Source organism: Barbatula barbatula (assembly GCF_947034865.1).
Source record: "Barbatula barbatula genome assembly, chromosome: 3".
In the NCBI taxonomy this organism is placed as follows: Eukaryota; Metazoa; Chordata; class Actinopteri; order Cypriniformes; family Nemacheilidae; genus Barbatula; species Barbatula barbatula.
In genome coordinates, this window is record NC_136764.1 from 23966445 (window position 1) to 23989877 (window position 23433).

At 43.3% G+C, this 23433-nt stretch overlaps 1 protein-coding gene across 6 annotated transcripts in view; it reads left to right on the top strand.

Annotated features, from left to right (window-relative positions):
• Positions 1-22543, top strand: part of rnf220a (ring finger protein 220a) — a 111553-nt gene extending 89010 nt beyond the window's left edge. For 2 of the 6 annotated variants that reach the window (XM_079451573.1, XM_079451575.1), the window contains 11 exons: positions 315-363; positions 2227-2322; positions 4420-4462; positions 6461-6582; positions 7246-7372; positions 11716-11899; positions 11987-12042; positions 12549-12648; positions 17345-17453; positions 18584-18658; positions 20617-22543. In XM_079451573.1, the coding sequence (XP_079307699.1) occupies positions 315-363; positions 2227-2322; positions 4420-4462; positions 6461-6582; positions 7246-7372; positions 11716-11899; positions 11987-12042; positions 12549-12648; positions 17345-17453; positions 18584-18658; positions 20617-20688 (1033 nt within the window). In that variant the 3' untranslated portion in view covers positions 20689-22543. Of the gene's footprint in view, positions 1-314; positions 364-2226; positions 2323-4032; positions 4278-4419; positions 4463-5316; positions 5422-6460; positions 6583-7245; positions 7373-11715; positions 11900-11986; positions 12043-12548; positions 12649-17344; positions 17454-18583; positions 18659-20616 lie in introns of those variants that run through there. The other 4 variants (XM_079451571.1, XM_079451572.1, XM_079451574.1 and 1 more) reach the window with 4 other exon arrangements.
• The last annotated feature ends 890 nt before the right edge of the window (positions 22544-23433 follow it).

Genomic DNA, 23433 nt, shown 5'->3' on the forward strand with positions numbered 1-23433 from the left:
GTGATGTTAACACCGTAGATATTGAGGGAGACATTTCCCGCAATATTCAGAAAAGTGGTCGATATGTTTTAGTAACAAATTCCTGTGATATACAACAAAGCTACAACGATACAGAGGAACAATTTCTTTCCAGCAGATAAACGATTAAGAAATTGACAGCCAAGCTATATTAACACTGCAGCACACAAGTTTAGAATAAATAAACACAACATTATCGTTCATTTATGTATGCTAACATATTAATCGATGTTATTAGACCATAGCCACATTAAACCATGCCTTTATTTACTTATTTTCCGTTTTTTCCCTCACAGCAAGAACACGTCACACAAGGACATCAATGCAGCTCCGGGCACACCGAAGGTAAGATGGCCACTGCCGTGGAGCCATTTAAAACCATTATGTGCACTGATAGGCCCAGCCACAATTAATGGAAATAAGAGCTCTGTTTCATAAAGAGGAAAAAAGAGTCTCACATAACTTTCAAGGAAAAGAGAGAAAGGACACAAATGTCTGTCTTTATTTCCTGCAGTAATTTACTTATGGAAAAGGGAGAGCTTTAAATGCTTCCTGACTGGGTCATTCAACAGACCTGGACGTGGAAAATGATCCCAATGTTTTGCTTTCTCATTGTCTTAAATGGAGGAGGATGCAAAGTGTATTTCCCTAATTAAATTCACATCCACATCAATCGAATTAGGCGGTTTATGTGTGTTATGCGACAAAATGGTAATGCCTCGTGCAATCACCATACACGGTTTACAAGAAAGCTTTTGATAAGGTTTATGTGATAGTAAACAAGGATGTTAAGCATGGAACGACCAGGATTTAGGAGAAAGATATGGGCTCGACTTTTCTGTTTTGAAGCAGCGTGCTTACAAATTTGATGATACATGAATATCTGTCCTGCTCACGTTATCTTAAAACATCCTTGATACTTTCATTTAATCTCAGTTTAAATTGTCACAGGGGACATTTCTCGGGTTGAGAGACAACCGTGATTATGGTCGTGATTTCCTCAAATGAGCGGGCTGACCGTTCGGTTCTGACCCATGGTCGGAGAGAAACCGAGCGTATGGAAAGAGCACGGAAGCCAGAAGAAAGGGATCGGGTTAGAGAACAGGCCGTGTGAGACGTGACTGAGCATTCCATAGCGAACACTTAGTATTCAGTAGGAGTGTGTGGAAAATGAAGAGGCTAGCTGGAATAGTGGAGGGGGTCCATGCTTGTCTTTTAAAAGATGGCAAAAAGGCAGATCAGGCCCAGCTCGCTAGTTCTAAAGGGGATTAACCCGGGGCATAGTTGGCCCGTCTCTCAAACCACCATTTCCATAGCGACTTCATGCCAGTCTGTGCGGCTCCTAATCCAAAATGGCGAAGGCCAGCGGAGGTAGGCAGCGTCATTATTGCGCTAGCATCGAGTTTTGACATATGCAGAAGTGTGAAATGTATATATTATTCGGGACTGTTATCATTTTTAATGAACAATGAAACACTTAAACTGTACACATAGTAGATGCTGCACGAATGTTCAGCGCACATACTCTCTCTCACTCTGCGGCACACACCGTATTCCCCAAGCACCAAAGGTTTTGAGATCGCAAATAAATTGTTTCCTGACCTTGCAATTCAAAAGCATAAGGAGCCATGCATAATGTCTAATTTACTGTCCCTGTAGAGAGAGGCTGCCATTTTTCACGTATTAATATTAGATTACAGTTGTCAGCCACTAAAGCCGCTACCCCTTCTTTCACTCTGATTAATCAGAGCAGATTGTAAATACAAATATTTTATAGCCGCCTCATAAAAACGCAGGACGGAGATCAAGGCTCTTGGGAAAGTAAGCAGTATTTCCCTCTCTCCCGGGTCGTTTGAGAAATTAAGTCAATTAGGTTTTCAGAAGGACGGGCCTGTTTCGTCTCCTAGTGCTTTTATAGGCGATCCGAGTGTGGTGTCATTCGGTTTGATGTCCGGTTTGGTCTCTATCCCTCTGTCAAATCCACCATTAGTCTAAACCCTGATGTTCTGTCAACACACAGTTTGATGCTGAAATGGCAGTTAATGGTTATCCGTCAACATTTGTTCATATCAGTCACATTGTTTCAGCACTCCGTAGTTCTTGTTTTCCTTTTAAACTTGCAACAATATCAGTTCTGTGCATGACACGTTTGTCTAGCCGATGATGGCTCACCTCTCTCTGTCGCTTTGTGTTTCTCTCCTCCTCTAGTCGCTCCTGTTGTCAGTGCACATCAAACGCGAGGGCGAGTCTCCAGTCGTGTCCCCGCTTTCCTCTGATGAAGCTCACCATTCTGACAGATACCAGGTGAGACGGGACGCCTCAGACACGGCGAGGCTGTCACGGGCACAGAGTGACATGCAGACTTTGCTATTCTGACACTCTGAACACAATTCCACACACAGACCACTGGAACCCCGCACTCTGATGCCGCCATGCATTGCAGCGGGCTTTAGCTTGTTGAGGATGTCTCGCCATGAAGGGGTTTCATGTTGTAGGGAATGTCCGTGCAGCATGTCACGAAGACTTGGAGCTGTCTCCGAGATGTAATATTTAGGATCTCTAAAAAACTGAAAGAGAGTGAAAGGGGACAATAGGTAGTGTACTCGTAAACGACCCAAATAATAATTACAGATATAGTGTTTTGGAATTAGCTATCAGTGTTGAAAAAAATTATATTTAACAAATTCATCAAGTTTATTGATTTACCAAATTCATTATATAAATACATTTAGTTTTGATGGGAACACACTCAAAAAGTAAGATTTGTGTCGAACATCAGCAAGCCGAAAAATGTGCATGTAAGTTGTATATCCAGGTTTTCTGCTCCACAATATCCTCCATCTTATCCCAGACTGGATCTGACTGCTGGATGTATTAATACAGGCCGAGATCTGTTCAGCTAATCTCCAGCCCCAGGTTTACTCAGGCTGTAATGTGTGTTCTGCTCAGATATGTAATCATCCATAGTTTAACCCTGGGCTAATCTACGCCGCCCCCGAGCCCCGGATATCATCTCTGTGCACCAGTGTCCTTGACATGTTTGTTTTCTTGCTGTTTCCCCCCTGGAGCTGAGGCTCTGTGGGACATCTTCCCGATCTTTATTCGTCCCTAACCCTAGAAGTGAGAGAATTTCTCAAATAAATATATATCCGGACAGAAAATGTCACATTAGATATAACAAGGCCGCCCTGCACGGTCTTTCCAATTTACACTGAAAAAATGTGCTTGCTTGGTGCTTCAATTTGAGGTATAATCAAATAGTACATTTAGTCTTGACTAGTGATGATTTGCTGTAACTTATACAAAAGATACACTTGTATTGAACTATTTTGATGAGTTAATATTAAAACATATGTTGCCATGACTTATTAAACACATCGTTTTTTACAGTGTAACATTACAACTAACGTTAATAGGCTATGTAAGCTTATATAGAATGACTATAAAACACGTAAAAAGTGCAAAGCAAAGATTTATTTAAACAATTCATTAATGATGCAACTTAAATTCCTAAAATGCATGATGTTTTGTAACTAAATCTGTCTGGTGTAGACACGCAGGGCTATTCACATAGTGTATCATCAGAAAATAGACTGACTTTCAGCAGCAATGGCTCAAGAGCTCCCGGTGGGGACTGCCTGTAGATGCCCAGCATACTCACATCTGGAGAAGGAAATCCACCTTATCCTCCCTATGCAGGGTTTATATATGATGTGAATTAGGTCCTCCATGAACTTATGATTTTAAACATGCATATCTATATATGAACGATTGATATTGGTTTCTTAAATATTTAAATAAACATTATTATTTATTTCTTCCAAAAAAATCGATAAAGCATTATGTTATGCGTTTAAAATGGGCAAACATTTTAAGATTTTTGTCCGTTAATGAAAACTAAGCCTCTGCGTGTCATTCACATAAAAATAGGCTTCAATACACCTTATTATCAAGAGAATGAACCCGAGTCATTTACATACTGCTGCGCCCTAGCGGCAGAACACGGAAATACACGATGACGCCGACGCAACAATCACGTGACCGGCAGCAACATGGCGGCGACGGCGCGCTGAAATGAACCGCTTCAGCGAGCCTTCGTTTTCAATCCTTATTCATCCTTCGTAAATATCATATTTAGTATCGTGTCGACGCTTTTGCGGATAGTTATTCAATCCTCATGGCTTAGTTTACCAAATGAGTTTTGTGAGTTCTGGCGTTTGGCAATGGAAGAGGAGGTGCAGAGCAATGGCAACAAAGAAGTAGGGTTTGTTTACATCAGGGATGCGCTGCAGAATCCAGCGCAATCCAGCGATACAGCGCGTCTCTGAAGTCATCATGAATGAATGAGAAATAAACTCAGATAACTGACACGTTTTTCTTTCTTTTCTTTTTCACCTGCAGACATTTTTGCGAGTGCGGGCAAACAGGCAGACGCGATTGAATGGTATGTATATTGTGTCTCGGCGTGAAGAGAAGTGACGCATCATTGTTGTTTTTTATCTGCATCTGTCATGTGCTTTTGTAAACGCATCCTTTATTCATTTAATAGCGTTATACGTCACTGTTGCACTTATATAATATCATCTTGTCCGTACCTGATCCCCCCCTCTAATGCATGGATATTTTTACCATATACCATAAAGTCAATATTACACTTTCTATCAGACTTTTTTTATCGAAAGCAAATATAAAGTCACACACACTAAATGTGTAAATACTGTACATATTAATGTAATGGACAATAACACTTATTTGACAACATTGAGGTTTATTTTGGCGTTGAAAATATCATAATGAAATATTACAGTTTACCTATGAGCGTTACTTCACTTTGAGCTCTCTGAAGACATTGTTTGCTCTTACAGACTGACTAGTTGTTTGTCTGGGACAATATATACGCGCTAAACTCCAGTCATTGGTTAGTGGGTGTGATGGAGCTGCCGCCCCCTTGGGGAGGGTTGGGGTGAGACCAGAGAACTCTAACCTGTGGCCAGTTGTTATTACCGGGTTTTGTTATTGGATAAGGAGCTCCTATCCTCTCAGGCTGCATCAGACGCTGGTGTCTGTCATGCGACCTTGCCAGAAGCTGGACATCCGTATCAGCATCTGATCCGTGTTATTCGAGCAATACGCAATTTCAACAAACATGAAGTTGCCTTATGATAAGGCTGTTTTATTCTGAACATGGATGTTTAAATGTTTTGTTTATATGGTTGTCCTGTTGTGCACTTCCCTTGACTGTAGCGCCTGCCCAAGCAGAGAATCACTTTAACCCCTCTTTTTGTCATGTGTCAACAGTCGATGACCTTTGCTGGTGCAGGCGCTCCACCAAGGAAAGTTTCAAAAGCCCCCCAAACCCTGTGCCCAGAGGAGTGCCCCTAGCCCCTTGCTGCCTGCGGCATGGTAAGACCCCCAACCCCCCTACTTTATCACAGCCGCAGGCACTGTTAGGCTAAATGGGGCTGTCTCCATCGAAACCCTAGCCCGTATTAATGTACATCACCTCTCATCTGAGACGCTGCGATTTCAGTGTGAGGCTTGGCTAGAAAAACTCCTGCCCTGCCTAATTAATCTGCCGTTTTCTTTTCCTATATAACGATGCCCGTCTCCCCCACATTACCTTCAACGTAGCTGCCAAGAAATGAGACCGCGTCCCTCCTTCTCGCTCACTCTCTCCTCCCTCATCCGGAGGTAATAGAAGAAACTCCCACCTCTCCTTCATCCCCTTCGGCCCCATTCGCAATCACAGCCACCTAAAAATTAATGTGCCCACACGCCATTTGCAGTTAAGAAAAAGCGACAGAGACTTACGGCACAATAGGCGCTGTTCTGCTGTGTTAAATTCTAATTATGGGCTCTGGAAGGGAGGGGGGGAGCGCGAGACACCCTGAGAAATCAGAGTCATGGCCATTCCCTGCCTGTCACTGATGTAACCAGGAGGAATTGGTCTGTAGGTGCAAAGGTCTAATGGACAGAGTTCACCTTTGAGACCCGTCACGTCCCTGTCGTGTTCTGCGACCACTTTCTTTGCCTCTGTTAAATCTAAAAGCTACGAGCCTTAAGCTAGTTCTGCAAAAGAGTGGGCTGAATAAGTTTTATATGGGCTTAATAGTGCCTGATATTTCTGAACGCTGCTTTTACCTCGTTGGGAATCTTCTGTGTTGCACATGGAGTTGTAGCTTAAAAAATGCCACAGGTGCCCGAGCTGTTGTATAGTGGTCAGTGTAATATGTACTTGAATGTCTTTCTTTTTAAGATGGTGTACCTTTTTCTGCATGATGATGCATTTGCAGTCATACCAATTACACAGTAAACCTATTAGATAAAAATCAACTATTCCACTGCTCAGTGCCATTGTGGTTCATAAGTGTAGTAAATATCGTGTTTGTATTGCTTGATTGTTTTAATCTTAATGTCTGTCTTTTCTTTATCTTTGCTGCAGCCCGGATTGGAAAGATGAAGCGCCGGAAACCTGAGGATGGACAGGTATGTCCACTGTGCAGCGCTCCGCTGACAGGGACAGAGGAGGAAATGAGTAGGCATGTGGAACAATGTCTGTTCAAGGTAGCTTCACAAACCCAGACCACTGGACCTCCAACCTCCTCTAGAAGTTTCGGCATTTTTGCCCTCAACTTTCCCTGGACATCAGCCTCAAATCAATAACATGCGCACACACACACACACACACACACACAGCTGTTCTTTGAAACTTCCTCCTCCATACTGACACAGTGCATACATGGGTGTACAGGGAAGAGTTGATGGACATGCTCTTTCTTAAAAAGGGTTTCTTCTCCTCTTTTGATCAAATTTAGTTGGCAATTTTGGCGTCCTGAACCTACATTAGAAAAGTTCTGCCTTCATAGGCTAGTCACAAGATGAGAGTTGACTTCATAAAGGGGTTTAATGGGATCGTTGTTCAGACTGGCTTGACTTTTTTGCCATTTAGTGGTTCGGGATGCAGCTCTTGCCTTTTATTATATTGCCGGTTCCACTTAACCTGTCGTATTCTGTAGTTTTTGTGATACTAATGCACTCTTGGTGGTTGGATTGGGTGTTCTGTTGCATGTGGTCTGATAGCTACTAAGATTAGACATCATTAGAAGTTAGAAACCCCTGCTATGATTTCCTCTGATGTAGTCAGACTTTGTGGTTTTGTCTTTTTATATTACACAGACACATTGAGGCGTGTTGGATTGCGTTTGATAAGCGGTTTTGTTTTCGCAGAGGGAAGGTGCCACAGAGGATGACTCTGCAGACATGGAAGGAGAGAACGGAACGCGGTTTGAAGAGTACGAATGGTGTGGACAGAAAAGGGTCAGAGCCACCACTTTGCTGGAAGGAGGATTCAGAGGTTAGCAATCTTTACATTTGCACTACAGGTTTTTCATTCTATTTGTAGTTTTTAAGGGAAATGTATGTTATTATGTTGTCGAAATAAATTCATTAGGACCTCTAAACTGTTTGATGAATGTAAAGTAATTTTGTTCTGGATCGACCACATGATCCACATGTGCTTAAGAGTGTGTGTACATGTACAGTAGTTGTAGTCCAGACGGGGTGAGATCTGGCAGGCCCTGCACGGCCTTTAAGGAGTCAAAGGAAAACACATTTAGCTGTGCAATTGACCCGGCTCACCCAGTACAGAGATGTGTGTGAGAGAAATGGGCCGCTGACCCCTGGGCTTCCCCGTCGCGAGAATGCAATTATAGCTCCCAAACTAAATCTGCTCACCTGGGACCTTCTCCATCTCATACTCGCGCACACGCTCCTTAAGACCCTTTTTGATGTGCTGCCACACTCATTGAACGACTTTCCAGGGAATTCTAGTCAGTTCATAAATAATTTACTTGCTCCGATTATGTGTACACTTTTTACACAGAAAGTGCCAGTCATAGTTGCATTCTTGTTTTTCATCTGGACTTTTTCAGTCTTAAATCTTGAACAGATGAGTTATTTGGATTCAGTTTGAAAGCGCTTTATTTTTCAGTTTGCACTAAGCGGACGCCTATCAAAACTTAAAAGAGTTTTTCCTCTCACCCCAACACTATTCGTTTCATATTTAAGAAAGGGAGTTATTCTCTTCCCTCAGCTCTCTTTTGTAAACTTGCCCGCTCTTAAATGGAAAGGCTGTTCGATCCCAAGGAGAAAACAGATTGCAGAGCTGTGTAGATTAAGAGAAAAAATGGAGTCGCTTCTCTAAAGCCTGGCTAGACAGACGGTGCCCAGATCAATTCTGCATGTGAACAGAGCTGTGTGTCTGTACAGAAGATCTCCAGCCCTTTATCTTCAGCACAGACAAACCCTCCTGCAGACACCGGCGTAATGACGATAGACAGGGACCCAGCGAGAAGTGACTCCGTAACCCAGGGGCCACTTGAAAGCTCCCCCCAGGCTGCTCAGAAGGTGGATTTTTCCATGAAAGCTCGGCTGAAGTCCACGAGCATTCAATCGGCCCTGCATTGCAGAATCCCTCCAGCCCAGAGGGAGCCTGCTAAGGGTGTGGGGAGGAGGGGGCTTAAAAGGGGTCTTCAATGGGATAAGAGGGCTATCGTCTCTGAAGCACCAGCCCCTCTCTCTCTTTGAGGAGCAGGAAAAAAGCAGGGAGGAAATGCTTTAAACCGAACAAAAAGAGCACGATAAGGTAAAAGTGAGAAAGAGAGGAAGAGAGAAATCGAAGAGGATCAGTTTTTGGCGGAGGCCCGCGAGGCCTCCTGTGTCTGTGGCTTAGCAGGGCCGTTGTGCCGATGAAGAGATAGAGATGGAGGAGATTTGGTGCTGCAAGGAAGAACAGAGGCCCACCGCTCATCTTTGAAAGATGGCCACTTTAAGCCCCCTACCCGACAGGCGTACATGCTTAAATGCCATCCTGATTGGATGAACTCTGACCTGTGACACATGCTGCGAAAGTCTGATAAGTGTCATGGCAACGGAGTGGAAGAGAGGTCATGTTTCATATCCTCTCTTAGCCGTGACATGACACACCTGTCTCAGGTGACATATGTAGATTAGAAAATATTTAAATCAACTCGCAAAATGTGACCCAATACGGAAAGAATGTGTTGTACTTCTTTTAAATGTTAGATCTGTACATGCATACAAGGCCACGGCCTGCTTTGAACACCAAGCAATAAGTGTCTTGTCATACAAATTCTCACATCTGAATCGCGCACCATTACAGTTTCATACAGGTTACAGCTGTGGTTCTCAAACTTATTTGTTGTAAGACATTCTTTATACATAGTGCATTGCTTTGCCGCCCCCCAAATAAAGACTTGTAACCTAAGAGTACGAAAAGTTTCATGTACACACACCTGCGTAATCAAAACAATGGACCGGGGAAAACTGAAAAACTTTGTATTATGCATGCCAGGCCAGTGGATGGTGCTGTTGCGCGTTAAAGAAACCCTACGTGCCTGCGCACATCTGCATATATTGTTTTAATCTAAGAGCGCTACCTTCAGAGTTTACATGGAAACGATAATGCTGTCGTTTTCAAATAGTTGAACTTTGAGACCCGTTTTCAATATTTTGCGTTTTCAGTCCCCCAAAATGCAATTTTCCTGTAAATGAACAGCCAAATGCATAAAAAGTCAGTGTTTAGTCGAAAATGGTCTCTAGTAAACGGCCTCTCAAACTTAACATTTGTATTAAACCAAAAACATATTCAGTTATACAACGCTGAAACATCCATTATTTTGGTTGGGGGTCTTGTTTTTCTGTGTTGATTGGACAAAATTTATGATACATTTCTATATTTCATAAAATGGCCCCCCTGCAAACATCTTAAAGGGCCCCCCAGTTTGAGAACCACTGGGTTACAGTATGTGAAAGGAGGCAGTGGAGTTGTGTATTGATCCAGTATGTGCATCATGTCCCCGAGGCTGCCGATCTGAGTGGCGGTTCAACAGCGTGCATAATTTGACTGAGAGGCGGGTAGAGTGGCACTGACCTTTTCGGCACAGATTAGATTGCCTGCCAAGACCGCTTAACAGTAGCCACAGCTTTCACACTCAGACAACGCTACACAGCTAGTTATGCGGCATTCAGGTGCCTGCTTGAAACTTGCGTTTGCCTGAGCAGGTTTGAGCTGCTATTTTGGTCTAACTAGATTTCATCAGTGCACCAAAGTGGACAGTCCTCCCGTATCGGTAATGGAGGCAAGTCCCTGCTGAATCAATGGTACATGACATCCGTCCTGCCACTAGCTCCAGCGATGTATTAGCAAGGATCCATGGCCTGATCAATTGATTGAATTAACAGTGATTTTCTTCTGGCCTGCCACATCTTTCTCTGGCCTGGCTGCCATTAGTGGTCACAACGATCTGTTTATTAGGTTTCCCCCCTTTTTTCTTCTGGCTTTCCGCATGTCCGTAGCGCATTAATGAAACGTTTACCATCATTTGCTGATGATGGCCTATTTTTGGTTTGGCTTCACCCCCAGCTTTCATCCACCTTTAGATGTATCTCTTTTTCAGGCTAGAATTAGGTACGGGGTTGTCAGTGTTGTTTTGCACTTTTGAGTCCTTGAATTCATTTCTTTATTTAGAGCTTAAGTTCCAGGGGCTCATAAATGAGGCCATGATGAATTAAATGGAAGTGATTGTAAGGCAGTAACATGCACAGTTTAACCCTGAGCTAATGGTTGAAGTGCTAGTCTCTGATATCACCAGATCTTTCTGCATGAGCAGCTTGGATTTATGTAGCTCGGCTATTGTTCACATATGCCTCAGAGGCCACAGCGAGCAAATAAAAGTTAAAAGGTCCCTTTTATTTGATCACTAAAAACCAAGGGCACATTATAAAAAAGGGGGAGCATTTGTGACACGTTTTATTCCTTCTCTGCCTCTACCGGATCCCTTTACAGAGAAGGTGTGGAGATATTGCATCCTTTCTTTCAGTCTTCCGGCTCCATCAGCATCCCATCCAGCAGAGTTCTGAGGAATGAGAGGAAACACCGTTCCTTTCTTTCATTACCAACCTGAGCTTCTCATCTGTGACAAACCATTTCTCCAGCAGTGCCCCTGACATCCCTCCATCAGCACCTGAGAGTCTCAGCCCACACCAGCCTCAATCAGGCTCCAGTCTCTGTGGACCTCTCCCAGCCTTCAGGCCGATGCCGATCCAACCTCTTCCTAACCAGAAGTGAAGGACCCAGTCAGCAGGTTCCTGGAGTTTGTCTGTGCGCTCATCACTGGATTTATAGAAGTGCCACTCCGACTGTACGCCCCAGTGCTTGGGGGCCCACATCCTGACAGGCACCAGACACAACTCTTATTTAGCCTTACTCTGATGCCTCCATCTGGACCCAGAGCTCCAGGTTCTTGGCCTGTCTGTTCTTACTGCCAGCACGGGTCTTAATTGGTATTTCTCCAGAATGACAGCGCTGTGGTGGATTTTTGCCATTTGAATGGAAAATGGTTGTTAGCAGCAGATTTGTTCTGAGTTCAAATCTGTGTTATTAAGTGTCTAAAATCTAAATTATCTTTATAAATAGATATTTTCCTTCTAAAATCTGCTTCTAATCTGTGCACACCAATGACCAATCCTCAATTGTATTCTTTTTTGTTCTTTACACCGTGTAAGTTTTAATCCTTGTGTTGCGCCTAGTAACACCACTTAACTGTGTTAAAATCCCTGGAACCCACAGCCACTTGTACCTTTACTGTTGTATTTAACACGCCCTTCTCTTTTTAGGAACAGGCTTTGCCATGTGTAGCACAAAGGAGAGCCATGACAGCGATGCAGACCTGGATGTGGATGGAGATGACACACTGGAGTATGGCAAAGCCCAATACACCGAAGCAGACATTATTCCTTGTTCTGGAGAAGACCAGGGAGAAGCCAAAGAACGAGAGGCACTGCGTGGAGCTGTTTTGAAGTAAGCAGGCTTCATCAAAACGTTAAAACTGCAAAAACAACTCGATTCGTTTGGCCTTGAAACTTAATTTCTTACTGTTTTCTGTAGCGGTGGTGTGCCATCCAATAGAATAACACCTGAATTCTCCAAATGGGCCAGTGATGGTGAGTTTATCAAAGTCTGTTTTCTTTTATTCTTTGTACAGTAGCATGTAAAGATACAAAATACATGTTTTTTTTCTTATTTTTAAATGTATTTTATAACATTTGGCTTTAAAACTAAAGACATATGTAAATATTACAGCATGTTGCTGCTGTCATTCTGAAGCCTCCATGTTTCATAATTATGTTTATCGTATAAATCATTATAGTCACCCTTTATGTTTGTCACTGGGTTTAGCAAATATCCAACCACAATGTATTAAAAAATGCAAGTCAACTTGAACAGCACAGTTTTTAATAATTGAAAAAGTTTTTTCCATTTCCTGAAAAAGAGCCAAATTGGAAATCTGAGGTCCAGCCTAATTTGAGAATGTCACAAAGAGCAAAAATATGACCTCATCCCAAATGTGCCAGATTTATTACTGACAAACAAAAAGTAGATTCTTTATTATCAAAGTTTTTGTTATTTCTCTCGTTTTCTGATTTCTCGCACGTGTCTGTGTTTTTAGAAATGCCCTCGACCAGTAATGGTGAAAGTAGCAAACAGGAACCCAGCGCTTCCTCTTCGTCCTCCACACCTCGGACCTGTAAAAACAGCGAAATCGAAAAGTGAGTACAAACACACGGCTGCCCTCAGAGACTGAGTGTTTGCTGGTGTATTGGGGTGAGATTAGTTTGTGTAGGGACTGCAAGATCATAAATGATGCATTTAGTGTGCTCATCTCTCTCGAGCATGCTTGATCACAGGGAGTGGCTCTGAGTATTGATCCCCGGCAGCTGAGCCTAGTCTGGGCTTGGCTCACGGCACAGGCCGGGAATGCTAAATCACCCTCCACGTATCTCCATAGTACAGCGCTATACTGCAGACGACGGTACAACATAGGGGAGTGTAAAAGGGAGTGTCTTCCCTCGAGACTGAAAGCAAAAGGAAGGAAGGGACTGGGAAGCAGGCAGTCTCTAGCCGCAGATAAATTTGAATAACCCGAGTGGGTGAAAGGCCGGCCCTTGTAATTCCCTCATCTCTGCATCCTCATCCATATTCTCAGACAAGTGCTTGTGCAAAACTCTCCTCCCACTTGTGCGTGTGGGGGCCCTGCCCCTCTGAATGGGTAATTGGGGTCAGAGCGCAGCTCCGGGTTGAGAGGGACTGATTGCCTGCGCACGCGATGGCACTACAACTGTCCTTTTGCTGGTTTTATCTCCCCGGGGTCAAGATGCAAGCCGCAGATGACCCATGTCCTGCTTGTGTCGTCATTTAATCTTGCAGGATTGCATGTTTTAAGACAAAACTAATTTTAAAGGTGCCCACGGTTTTTCTAATTTAAAAAAGTTTTGAAGTAGATGGTGTTTTTTTATTAAAACATTGAAAAATATTGGTCAAATCTTTAGGTTTAATGCGTGGAAGGTGTAATTGTCTAGAATTCTGCACACCAACAGTAAGATTCGTGACCACTATTTTAAGTTCCTCCTCCTCTTCACCTCTGTTTTCTCTTTCTCTCCGCACGCTTTCTCTCGGGAGAGGCTTCTAGTATAGCCCAATCAATCTTGTGCGAGTGGCCATCACTGGGCCCCATATTAAATATCAGGGCGGATAACTGGTGAATAAGCACAGCCAACCAACGAAATTGATTTTCCTCGTCGGCGCGTCACAAGCACGTTCCTCTCACCCATCTCCAGTCGAGTCCACGTCTGAGTCAGATGACTTCATCTCCAGCACGGGCTCGATGTCAGTTCCAGTTCGCAATTAAAATCGTGTTTGTTTACCGCGTGGAAGCGGACACAGTTTAAAGGCGTGACTTCATGTAAAGAATTGCACGTGCAGCGTTGTTCGAAAGGTTTGACAGAGTGTGTGTTAGTGGATGATGTTATGAATGCTGTCGGAGCGTGGGTGTGCGAGTAGGAGGATGAAAATGGACAGAACACTATTCCTAAGTGGAGCTGCAGAAGCGTGACAGCTTAGATTGATTCATTGCTTTCCTCCGCAGAGACCCCCTCGCCTTCACCCCCCGCGTGCACACGGAGCGCCAGGCAGCCGTTTAGACTAGCTGTAGCGCTGTATCGGGGGGCATTAAGTGTTTTAGCCTGCCCGGGTATGAATCACCGCAGCTGTTTGATGTCACGGAGAAGCGGGAGCAATGAGCGCAGACCACCCGCACCCGCTTTATTAGCTTAGCGCTTAGCTCCAGACGTGACACACGCTCGTTTATTTAATATTGCCCGCAATATTTCTCCCAGTCTGTGCCCGTCTTGCTCGGCCTTCCGCCTGAATCTATCCATCTCTCCCCGACAGTAGAGCCCTCGCTCTCCTCCGCCGAGCACCGCTCCTCTCTCCTTCTGCTGATTTGATCAGGTATCACAAGATGTTACACGATATTGTCTTATGAAAGGGGCCGGGGAGATAAATCTCAATGATGATATCATTAATCATGAGGTCATGAGAAGAGGGAGGAGGGATTCCTTTTAACTCTTTCTTGACCGCAAAAGCCGTTGCTGTAATTGCACCGTGACTGGTTGATGTGTCATGTTGTCTTAACGGAAAGCGTGACGTATTGTAGTTTTATTTACTTGAGCTTTGATGTGATTTTTATATTGTGTGCCGTGTTCAAAGATTTTAGATTTTCTTTCAGATGGGTGAAGCATGCATACTTGAATGCTCCATTGTTTTATTTTCAATTTCCTGAAGTGAGGGGTCTTATTTTGAGCATGCTTTAAAGAGGCCACATAAGGAGCTGAATCATTTCATTACAGCCGGAGTCTGAAAACAATTCCCAGCCCGAAACATGTGCACTTCAATCTGCAATGAAAATGAGACTTGTCGTCTTTAGTTTCAGTGATTCATTGTGGTGTGGTGTGGATGGGGGGGGGGGGGGGGTGAGAATTATCCTATGTGTTTTGGTAAAACAGTGGTGGCTGATTAATTGCCCATATGGGTAATGATCTTTTGCTGCAGGGGGCATGTCTCAGTTATTTAGTCATGAGGACTCCAAACTTCATGCTCATTTGAACACTGTTGCAGATTTTAATTTTATTCTTTACTTCAACCAGTCCTGCAGCCTTTGGTTTTTAGTCCAAATAAAAAAGATCAAGTCAGAGGGTGTCGTTCTCACGGCAGGCTGTGCACGGGACTTCTTTCTACAGTCAGGGTCGGCTCTGATAGAGATGGATGGTTAAGGGGCAGGATAATGAAATGAGAAATCGCGCCCAGAGCTGAAGCCTTAACGGAGCCGCGTCAGCGTGAAACAGAGGTTCAGATCTCATCCGCTTCCTCTTTAAATGCTAGCACCCCTTATGCGCACATTTGTTTGCCTTAAAATAGAGCAGCACTTGGACTTGACAGACCTGATGCTTTTTCAAGTTTGATTTGAATATGAGGAGTGTACCATTATAGACAACAGATGTAGATAAATGGCATGATTTGTTTGAATGGTAATTCTCATTGTGGTTTCTGATAGAAATGACATTATTTCTTTCCTAGATAACGTAACGGCAGTTCACCATATTCAATGTCTTTAAATCTCTGTCCCACCTCAGATAGTCATCCTAGTCCAGTTTTACACCTGCTTGTGATGTCTCGGACCATCGCTGTTCCATGTCTGTTCACATAAAGAAAGAACCAAACCCCCAAGGAATTAAATAACTTTCAGAATGTGGTTTTCTATAAATCACCACGCAATGAATATTTATGCTGGAGCTGGTTGGGCTTTAGTTGGGAAAAGTTGTATTCTTTGCCGGGCCTGATGACGGCATGCAGGCAAGTGAACCACAACGATTTATGGAGCTGTTAAAGCAAAACAGCAGACATGGAGAACAGTACAGCTACTCTGCTTTCTGCTTTATAAGCATGCACGCTAATCAAGACTAAATGCTTTTTTACAAGACGACCACTAATAAGACGAGATTTTAAAAGTTTATAGTCCCGGTGCTGATTGCGGGATGTAGAGAACGGGCTGACCGGACTGCTCGATCTCCTTGGTCAAGGTCGTCGTCTCATGGAGGCTTTGGTGAGATTTAAGAAAGCCTTAAAGATGTCTTGCCAGTGCTGTCCGTTTGAGAATAATCAATCATTCTCATCATTTAAATGTTTAATAGCGTCGCCCTTCCCATCACTGAATTAACTTGACTGTTTGTGTATCATTCAGTTTAGTACATATCAAGCTGGCTCATTAAACAAGACGTGTTAAATACTACTGTGAGCTTCAGTTCTTAAGGAACCTTATGATTCTTCAGTTCACTGTCATTGCTCTTCCTTTATGTTGGCCTTATAGGCGAGATTGAGTCCATAAATGACGCTTCCTGTGTTTTAATGGCCCTTCCTTGATTTACATCCCAATACTACCGGATTACCGAGAGGCCTGTGTGTGTGGCGAGCCTGTACTCATTGGTGAGTCACGCAGGCATGTAATAAATGAAGCTATTGGAAAAGGCAGAGGAACGGCAGGCGCTAATCGGGGGGATTGTGCCTAGGAGAACGCTGGCGCAACGTTAAATCAATACTGTAGATCAGTGCTCCATCTGGCTGGAAAATGAGCAGATCACCATAAACATCTCGCCAAGCGCCTCGTCGCACAATCAATGGTGGCCATATTGATTTAGTTATTGCGAGTTCATATGCTGCGGACAGTGTTAAATATACATTCACTAGCTGAGAGGCATTTATCTGAGAGAGCGTTTACACAAGACCGTTTTCAACTGACCGTGTTTTTGGGTCGCAAAGTGCAACTTTTGGAAAACGCCGCCCTGTTCGTTTCCATGTAAATGGCAAGACAGAACTTTCTGAAAACGGTGACATCACGTGCATGCGTATTACGCACTCAGTCATGCAAGTATAGCCAACAAATATGGCGGCTTCCGGTACTGTGAGCTCTCGCTGCTCGACTTTCTAGTAACGTTTCCCCAGCAAAATGTGGATTTGCTGCACCAATAAGACTATTTACATTCGCCAACGGTATTAAAAACGACTTTTGGCTTATAACTGTGCATGTGTATGTGCCAAGGCACGTCCTATTTCTTTTCACAACAACATCGCCATCCACTGGCCTGATGTGCGTACTATAGCGTTTTTATCCTTTTTCCTGGATCCGTGTAAATGCAGTCACGTTGTGATAAGGCTGAAGTGTATGTGAAACGCTTTTCCGTTTTCATTGTGTAATCTTGGCCTGATGACAGGTGTTTAATGAGATATACAAATTTCAGCTTTTCAAATAAAAATATAAAAAGTTATTCTTAGCATTGAGTAGAGTAGAAAGCCCATTTTGTGCATATTCTTCTGATTAATCAAACGTATTAAACATTTTTTCCCTTGCAGGATCACAGAGGACTCCACAGCGACCACATTGGAAGCGCTAAAGGCCCGCATCCGAGAGTTGGAGAAGCAGATCCTCAGAGGAGACCGATACAAGTGTCTCATATGCATGGTGAGAACTCTTGGCTTGCCAAAATCATGCGTGTATGTGTGGGTGTGTTTGGTCTGTGCGCTTGTAACCCATCCTTAATAAGATGCCATGGTAATGTAACACCCACAGTCATGCATCCAGCTGGCTGAAGCTGTGTGATGGTTTTCCTCCAACTTAAACCAAACGGCCTGAAAAACGTACCCCCGCTGCAAAGTTCTTTCGCACCCCAGGAGTTCCCTGATTATATTCAAGCATAAATGATTGAAGTCTTCTCACCTTGATTCAGCCCGGAGATCAATTAGCACTTCAAATGTTGTAACATTTAAGTTTCAGTAAAACCAAGCTCTACTGTAGCACCTCCTGAAAGTTACCAATCCTGTGGATTGATTACTGTAGACTTTGTAGGGAACAAATCTTACTGCGTTGAATCAAAAAGAGCCTTGTAAATGTTGATCTTCTAATTGAAGCATATCAAGGCATTGTTTTCTCCCTGATGCTTGAATTGTGCAGTCTGCAGAGTTGAGCATTTCCCAGTGGTGGTCTACTGCCACCTGCTGTTCATCTGAAGTGTAGCAGGCCTGATAGTTCAAAAGAATCACCTATAACATTTTTTTCAACCATGACATGCCTACCATCATTTTCCAAACATTGCAATACACAGCCAAGCTCCACCCATCTATCCAAGCCAAAAGCATCTGTCCATAGCTGCATCCATCCATCTGATGTGTGTGTCTGTGCCCGCCGTGGCGGCCGCGTTCTTGTTCTCAGTGCCGCTCTTGAATATCCCTGCAGCGGAAGCCGACCCAAACAGGGGCTGACGGCAAGAATCAGGTGGCCGAGAGGCACGGGAGCGCAGAGGCCCTGCAGCTCGGCGTGTACTGTTTGTACAGAAGCTACGTAACGGGCTGCAGCACTGCCACTGCGGCCAGCAGTGGGATTAAGAGGCTGCTGCCGCTCCGGAGGGTAAGGCTCTCTGTGCTCCCTCTGGCCTGACCCCGCCTGACCCCTGCACTGCCCCACCTGCTCCCCCCCCTTTTGTGGTCGCGCGCTATGCTGTCTGGTGATGTCTTGTGTTTGCGTGTGTGTGATGTAAGTTATGTTTATGTCATCTGTTCAAATCGTTAATTTATCTTTTGGGATTTTTGTTTCAGGACTCGTATACGATGCCACTCACCTCTATCCAGTGTTGGCACGTTCACTGTGAAGAATGCTGGCTTAGGACTCTGGTAAGAACCACACACACACATAAATCACATCACAGGGACATTGCCTTTACATAATGGGATATCGCAGGGCTTATTTTTATTTTTAGGATATGGGTTTGATCCCAGGAAGCACGTGCTGTTAAAATATAGACCTTTGAATGCACGGTATGACATTTTAAACAATAGCATTAAATAAAAAGGACAGTTATAGCTCTGAAGTGCTGACACTTAAGGTATATATTAAATTTCAATTCTGTGCACACCGCAGAGTGCCCAAACCTCCTCGTCGGGTGAGTCATTCGGTGCCTGGGTCGGCGTATAATGCGCATAATGGAGTAGTTTATTTTGATAATGCTTTGGTATTTGGCCACAGAGTAGGTTGAAGAGTTCATCTCTACCTCCCTTCAAGACCTGCAAGATTCCTCATCCGCTCTTCATTTTATAATCCCTCGCATGTTCGGCTAACCTCTTGCCATCAGAATTAGGATTGCCACTACATGTCTGTCTTTAACAGCCACACGTGAGCTTTCCCTCTTGTCTCCAAGCCGTTTTAGCCAGTCTTCCACTGGGAGCCCACTCACATTAGCCACTAACACGTAGTGTCACAACACAGGGAAACAATTAATAAGGAAATGTTTCCCAGCCTCAGCCTTTTTCCAATATGCTATATATTAAATCAGCTCTTTGCCTCTCCGCTTATCACAGGCCGTCTACGTATAGCCGACATGAGGGATATCAGAGATGTGTGTGTGTGCCAGCCCGTGCCGCCACGGCAGCTTGTTACTAATGCAGGCATTAAAATTGTTGCCTGAAGACAGCAATAAAAGTAGCACGACGGGGCTCCCTGCGTCTTGATCAAAGTAAATGCGTGTAATTTGGTTAGCGTCAGCCTTGTTTTATGAAGCTAATGGAGCGCAGCAGTTCGCCGCTGATGTGAGGAGCCCGTGTTTAGTCCGCGACCTGCCCGCGCTCATTAAAACCGCGTAAACTCGGGCGTCCCAGAACAAAGGAATCTCAAGACCCCTTTGTGTCTGAGGAGTCACGGTTAAGGGGGATCATGCAGGAATGGGGGTCTGGAGTTAAAACCGCTTCGGGTTGAACAGCAGACGACAGTCTTTGTATGTTTTTTTTATGTACCTGACTTCATTTTACCGGTCAACCACATGAAAATGTGTCAGAATATGATGTCAGTTCTGAAACCGTTGCAATAGCGCATTCGCCATTGAGGCATAATGAAGGAATGGCGAATTACATTAGCACAAGCCAAATAGAGTGTTGCTGGATATCTTTTAGTAGGAGCGGATTCTGGTTCATATGGAGCCACAAAAAAAAAAACAGGACTCCATTGGTTGACATCACTCTGGGCAAACAGTGTCTTTGCTATATATTTTAACTCGCACCCACCATCCAAAGGTACTGGTTCATATATGTACATTAGGGGCGTAAATGTGTGGGATGTCTTAGAAGGTTACTTGAGGACAATATCATCAATAATAGTAAAATTCCTCACATTACTGTTGCTGAACTCTGTAGTCAGGTCTGTTTCTCCATATGAAGATTTTACGTGCCTCGTGGTTTGGAATACACTGCAGTTAACCTGTACAGACTGTGCTGTGTCTGGCAAGTGTGCCTTTGTGGTGTTTTATAAAGCAGTCTATAGTTGCTGACTTTAACACTGGGTTCCTGTTGTGATTCAGTCAGTGTGTGGCGTAGACAGTAGACCACACAGCTCACCTTCCTCCTCCTCTTCTACCTCTCCCTGCTGTTCTTTTGGCTTTTATGATGCTGGCTTTATTGGGCACTGGCTGAACTTCAGAGTGGTACTGGGAAAGACTCCAACAGGGTGGGCCGCCTAGCGCAATGTCCTGACATGCAATTAAAAAAAACATGTCTGTTCAAATACCACATTCAACTATATTTATAATCTACAACGTTGACAAACTTTTTCTCATCCTTCTCTTTTGTTTCTCTTCCAACAGGGAAACAAGAAACTTTGCCCACAATGCAACACCATCACGTCACCAGGGGACCTCAGGCGTGTGTATTTGTGAAGAGAGTCTGGATTATTCTTCGTTTTGTTTTTCGAATTTCCATTTCCATTTGTTCTAGCGTATTTGATTTCCTTCTGAGGGGGGGGGAGTATCGTCCAGCCTCGTAACCATTAGAGGCATAGACTTGGATTGACTTTAAATGGGACTAACTTCGCAAGCATAGGACTATGAGGACTGTATATAGTTCTCCTCTTTGAATGCCTGTGTTTAAAGCCCCCACTTCCCCTCAGGGGCAGGTGTTCTGTTGTGTTGGTCCATCCTTTCCAAAGTCAACTGTGTTCCCTGGTATTGTCGATGAGGAAGCCCTTCTGTTCAAATGAAGGAAAGAAAACTGCTCATTCTGTCCCTCCACCCACACCACTGCTGCTCTACATCGCCCTCTTTTTCTCCCTGTGTGTGATGACTGCTTTACCAAGACCGCCCCAACTGGAACATCAGTCAGCGATGACAAGAAAAAGACATAAGATCCCCTGGTGTCAGTCCAGTAGACCACCCAAGGCTCTTGAGATCCCCTTTGGTTTTTATTCTGCATTGTATTCTCTTTTCACCCCGAATCATTACTTCTTTTGTGGTGTTCTAGTGATGTCAACCAAATTCAATGAAGCAGTGCAAGCACATGTATAATAGTCTATGTATGTTTACAGTGTTGTGAGTAAATGACATAGCGAACAAACACACACTTGTATACACATGAACACACGCACACATACACTGACAGAAACACAGAAGAATATATTGATTAAAAAGTCCAGTTTTAGTTGGGGGCGGTTGGGGTCGAAAGGGGCGGGGTATGTTACAATCTTGTTGAGTAAAAAAAAGAAAACCCTCTGTATTTTTAAACGGATGTTGTTGTCTTGAAGTTGTATTTCATTGTACAGGAAGAAATTTAAGTAATAATAATAATAATAAATTACTCAAACTAGGACTTAAAAGATATAGGTGTACATTTTCATTGAAAGATACAGTACAAACTGTAGATTCAACCGTAGAGTCTTTGGTTTTCTTTGCTTTCTTTTTCCTGACAAATGGGTAGAATTGCGTTTAATCACCTTCATTTGTAAACTGGGCCACTTTTTTTACCCTAACCGTAATATCGCTACAGCCCAGCTTGCAGAAGGCTTTCGGTCTGTCACAAAAGATTGAATTTATTGCTCATTCATTCCAGGAGCTTATCACTTTCTTTCCACTAAAATGGACTTCTAGCAATGTCAAACAGTTAGGGTGGTCTCATTGACAAGTGCTGATCAGATTTCCTCTCGTGATGATTTTCATTTTCCATCAAAGAAGGAATTAACCGAAGAAGTCAAGAATTTCATTTCCCTGGCTGACAGCTCCCGTTTCCCCCGGGATGAGACCGTGTGCTTAATATTTGTACATCTGTGTATTCTGTGATTTCTGTATTGATGTAAGCGCAAAAAAGGAAGAAATGAAAGGTCATTGCTGATCACGACACCACAATAAACAGTCAAATGTTGCTTTTGTTTTAACTTATTTCACTGTTTTTCAAATCCTCATCCTCACAGGCCGGGTGATACGATCGGGAAGAGATTCACGTTTTTGACGGAGAAAAAAAAACAACTGAACCTTTATCCTCAAGTTTTACACAATGTTGGAGATGTTTTGCTCCTCTTAACAGGTTTCTCTGTAACTGTTGTAAAATACAGCTAGTAAATAAGAGTTGACTCTTTGTATCCCTTTTTTGCTGAACGCTGCATCCTGCCCCAAAGATGACAAATTGCACAAGACAACTGTGCGATATGATTTGTGTCCTTGTATATTCTTGAAAATGGTACGTGTCTTTTCCGTTTGTAAGCTACATTTGACTTCAATTAAATGACTGCAAATTTGAACTGGTCACCATGTTGCTGGCTTCATTCCCAGATCTGGCAGGCCAAAGATTATGCTGTTGCAAGAACGTCAGAAGAGTAGCTGTTCATGTTCTTTTTAAAGTAAACCACATGCTTTACATGTTGAGCGTTAGTGAAGAGTGCACCTTATGAAGAACTATAGTTGCAGGATACCAGAATGAACTTTATTCACCAAGTCTGCACAAACACACACCACGAAGTTGTTGGGGTTAAAGGAGCTCGGAGTATTTACAAAAGGTATAAACATACAATGTTGTCGCTGTTGCCTCAAAACATTTACATTTAGTCATTTAGCAGACGCTTTTATCCAAAGCGACTTACAAAGATGTTTTTCAGGTAATGGAAAACTGTTTTAAATGAAATGAAGTATTGTGTTGTCAAGGTTAGATATTTGCAAAACCCAGTGACAAACATTAAGGGTGTTTAATAATAATAAAAATGATGATCATCCTGAAATATGGACATTTTATGTTTCAGAAAGACAGCAGTGATATGTAATGCGTAAGTGTGAGAATTATTTTGGATTCATTCGAAGTGATTTGAAAAACGTTATAAAACAACAAACAAAAATATGTAAAATTAAGAAATATCTATGATTCTGTACTGTGTGTGTCAATATCTACCTGCGTCCTGCGATAACAAGGATCATGAGATGCATATTGCTATTGTCATTAAAGGTCCAGTGTGTAATTTTTTTGGAGGATCTGTCGACATAAACAGTTTTCAAATGTTTATAAAGACATCAGAAAGACCTTTAGTACCTTAGAATGAGATATTTCTATCTATATACACCGCGGGTTTCCCTTACATGGAGCTCACCATGTTGTTTCTACAGTAGCCCTAAACGGACAAACTGCTCTACAGAGAGCGTTTCCTA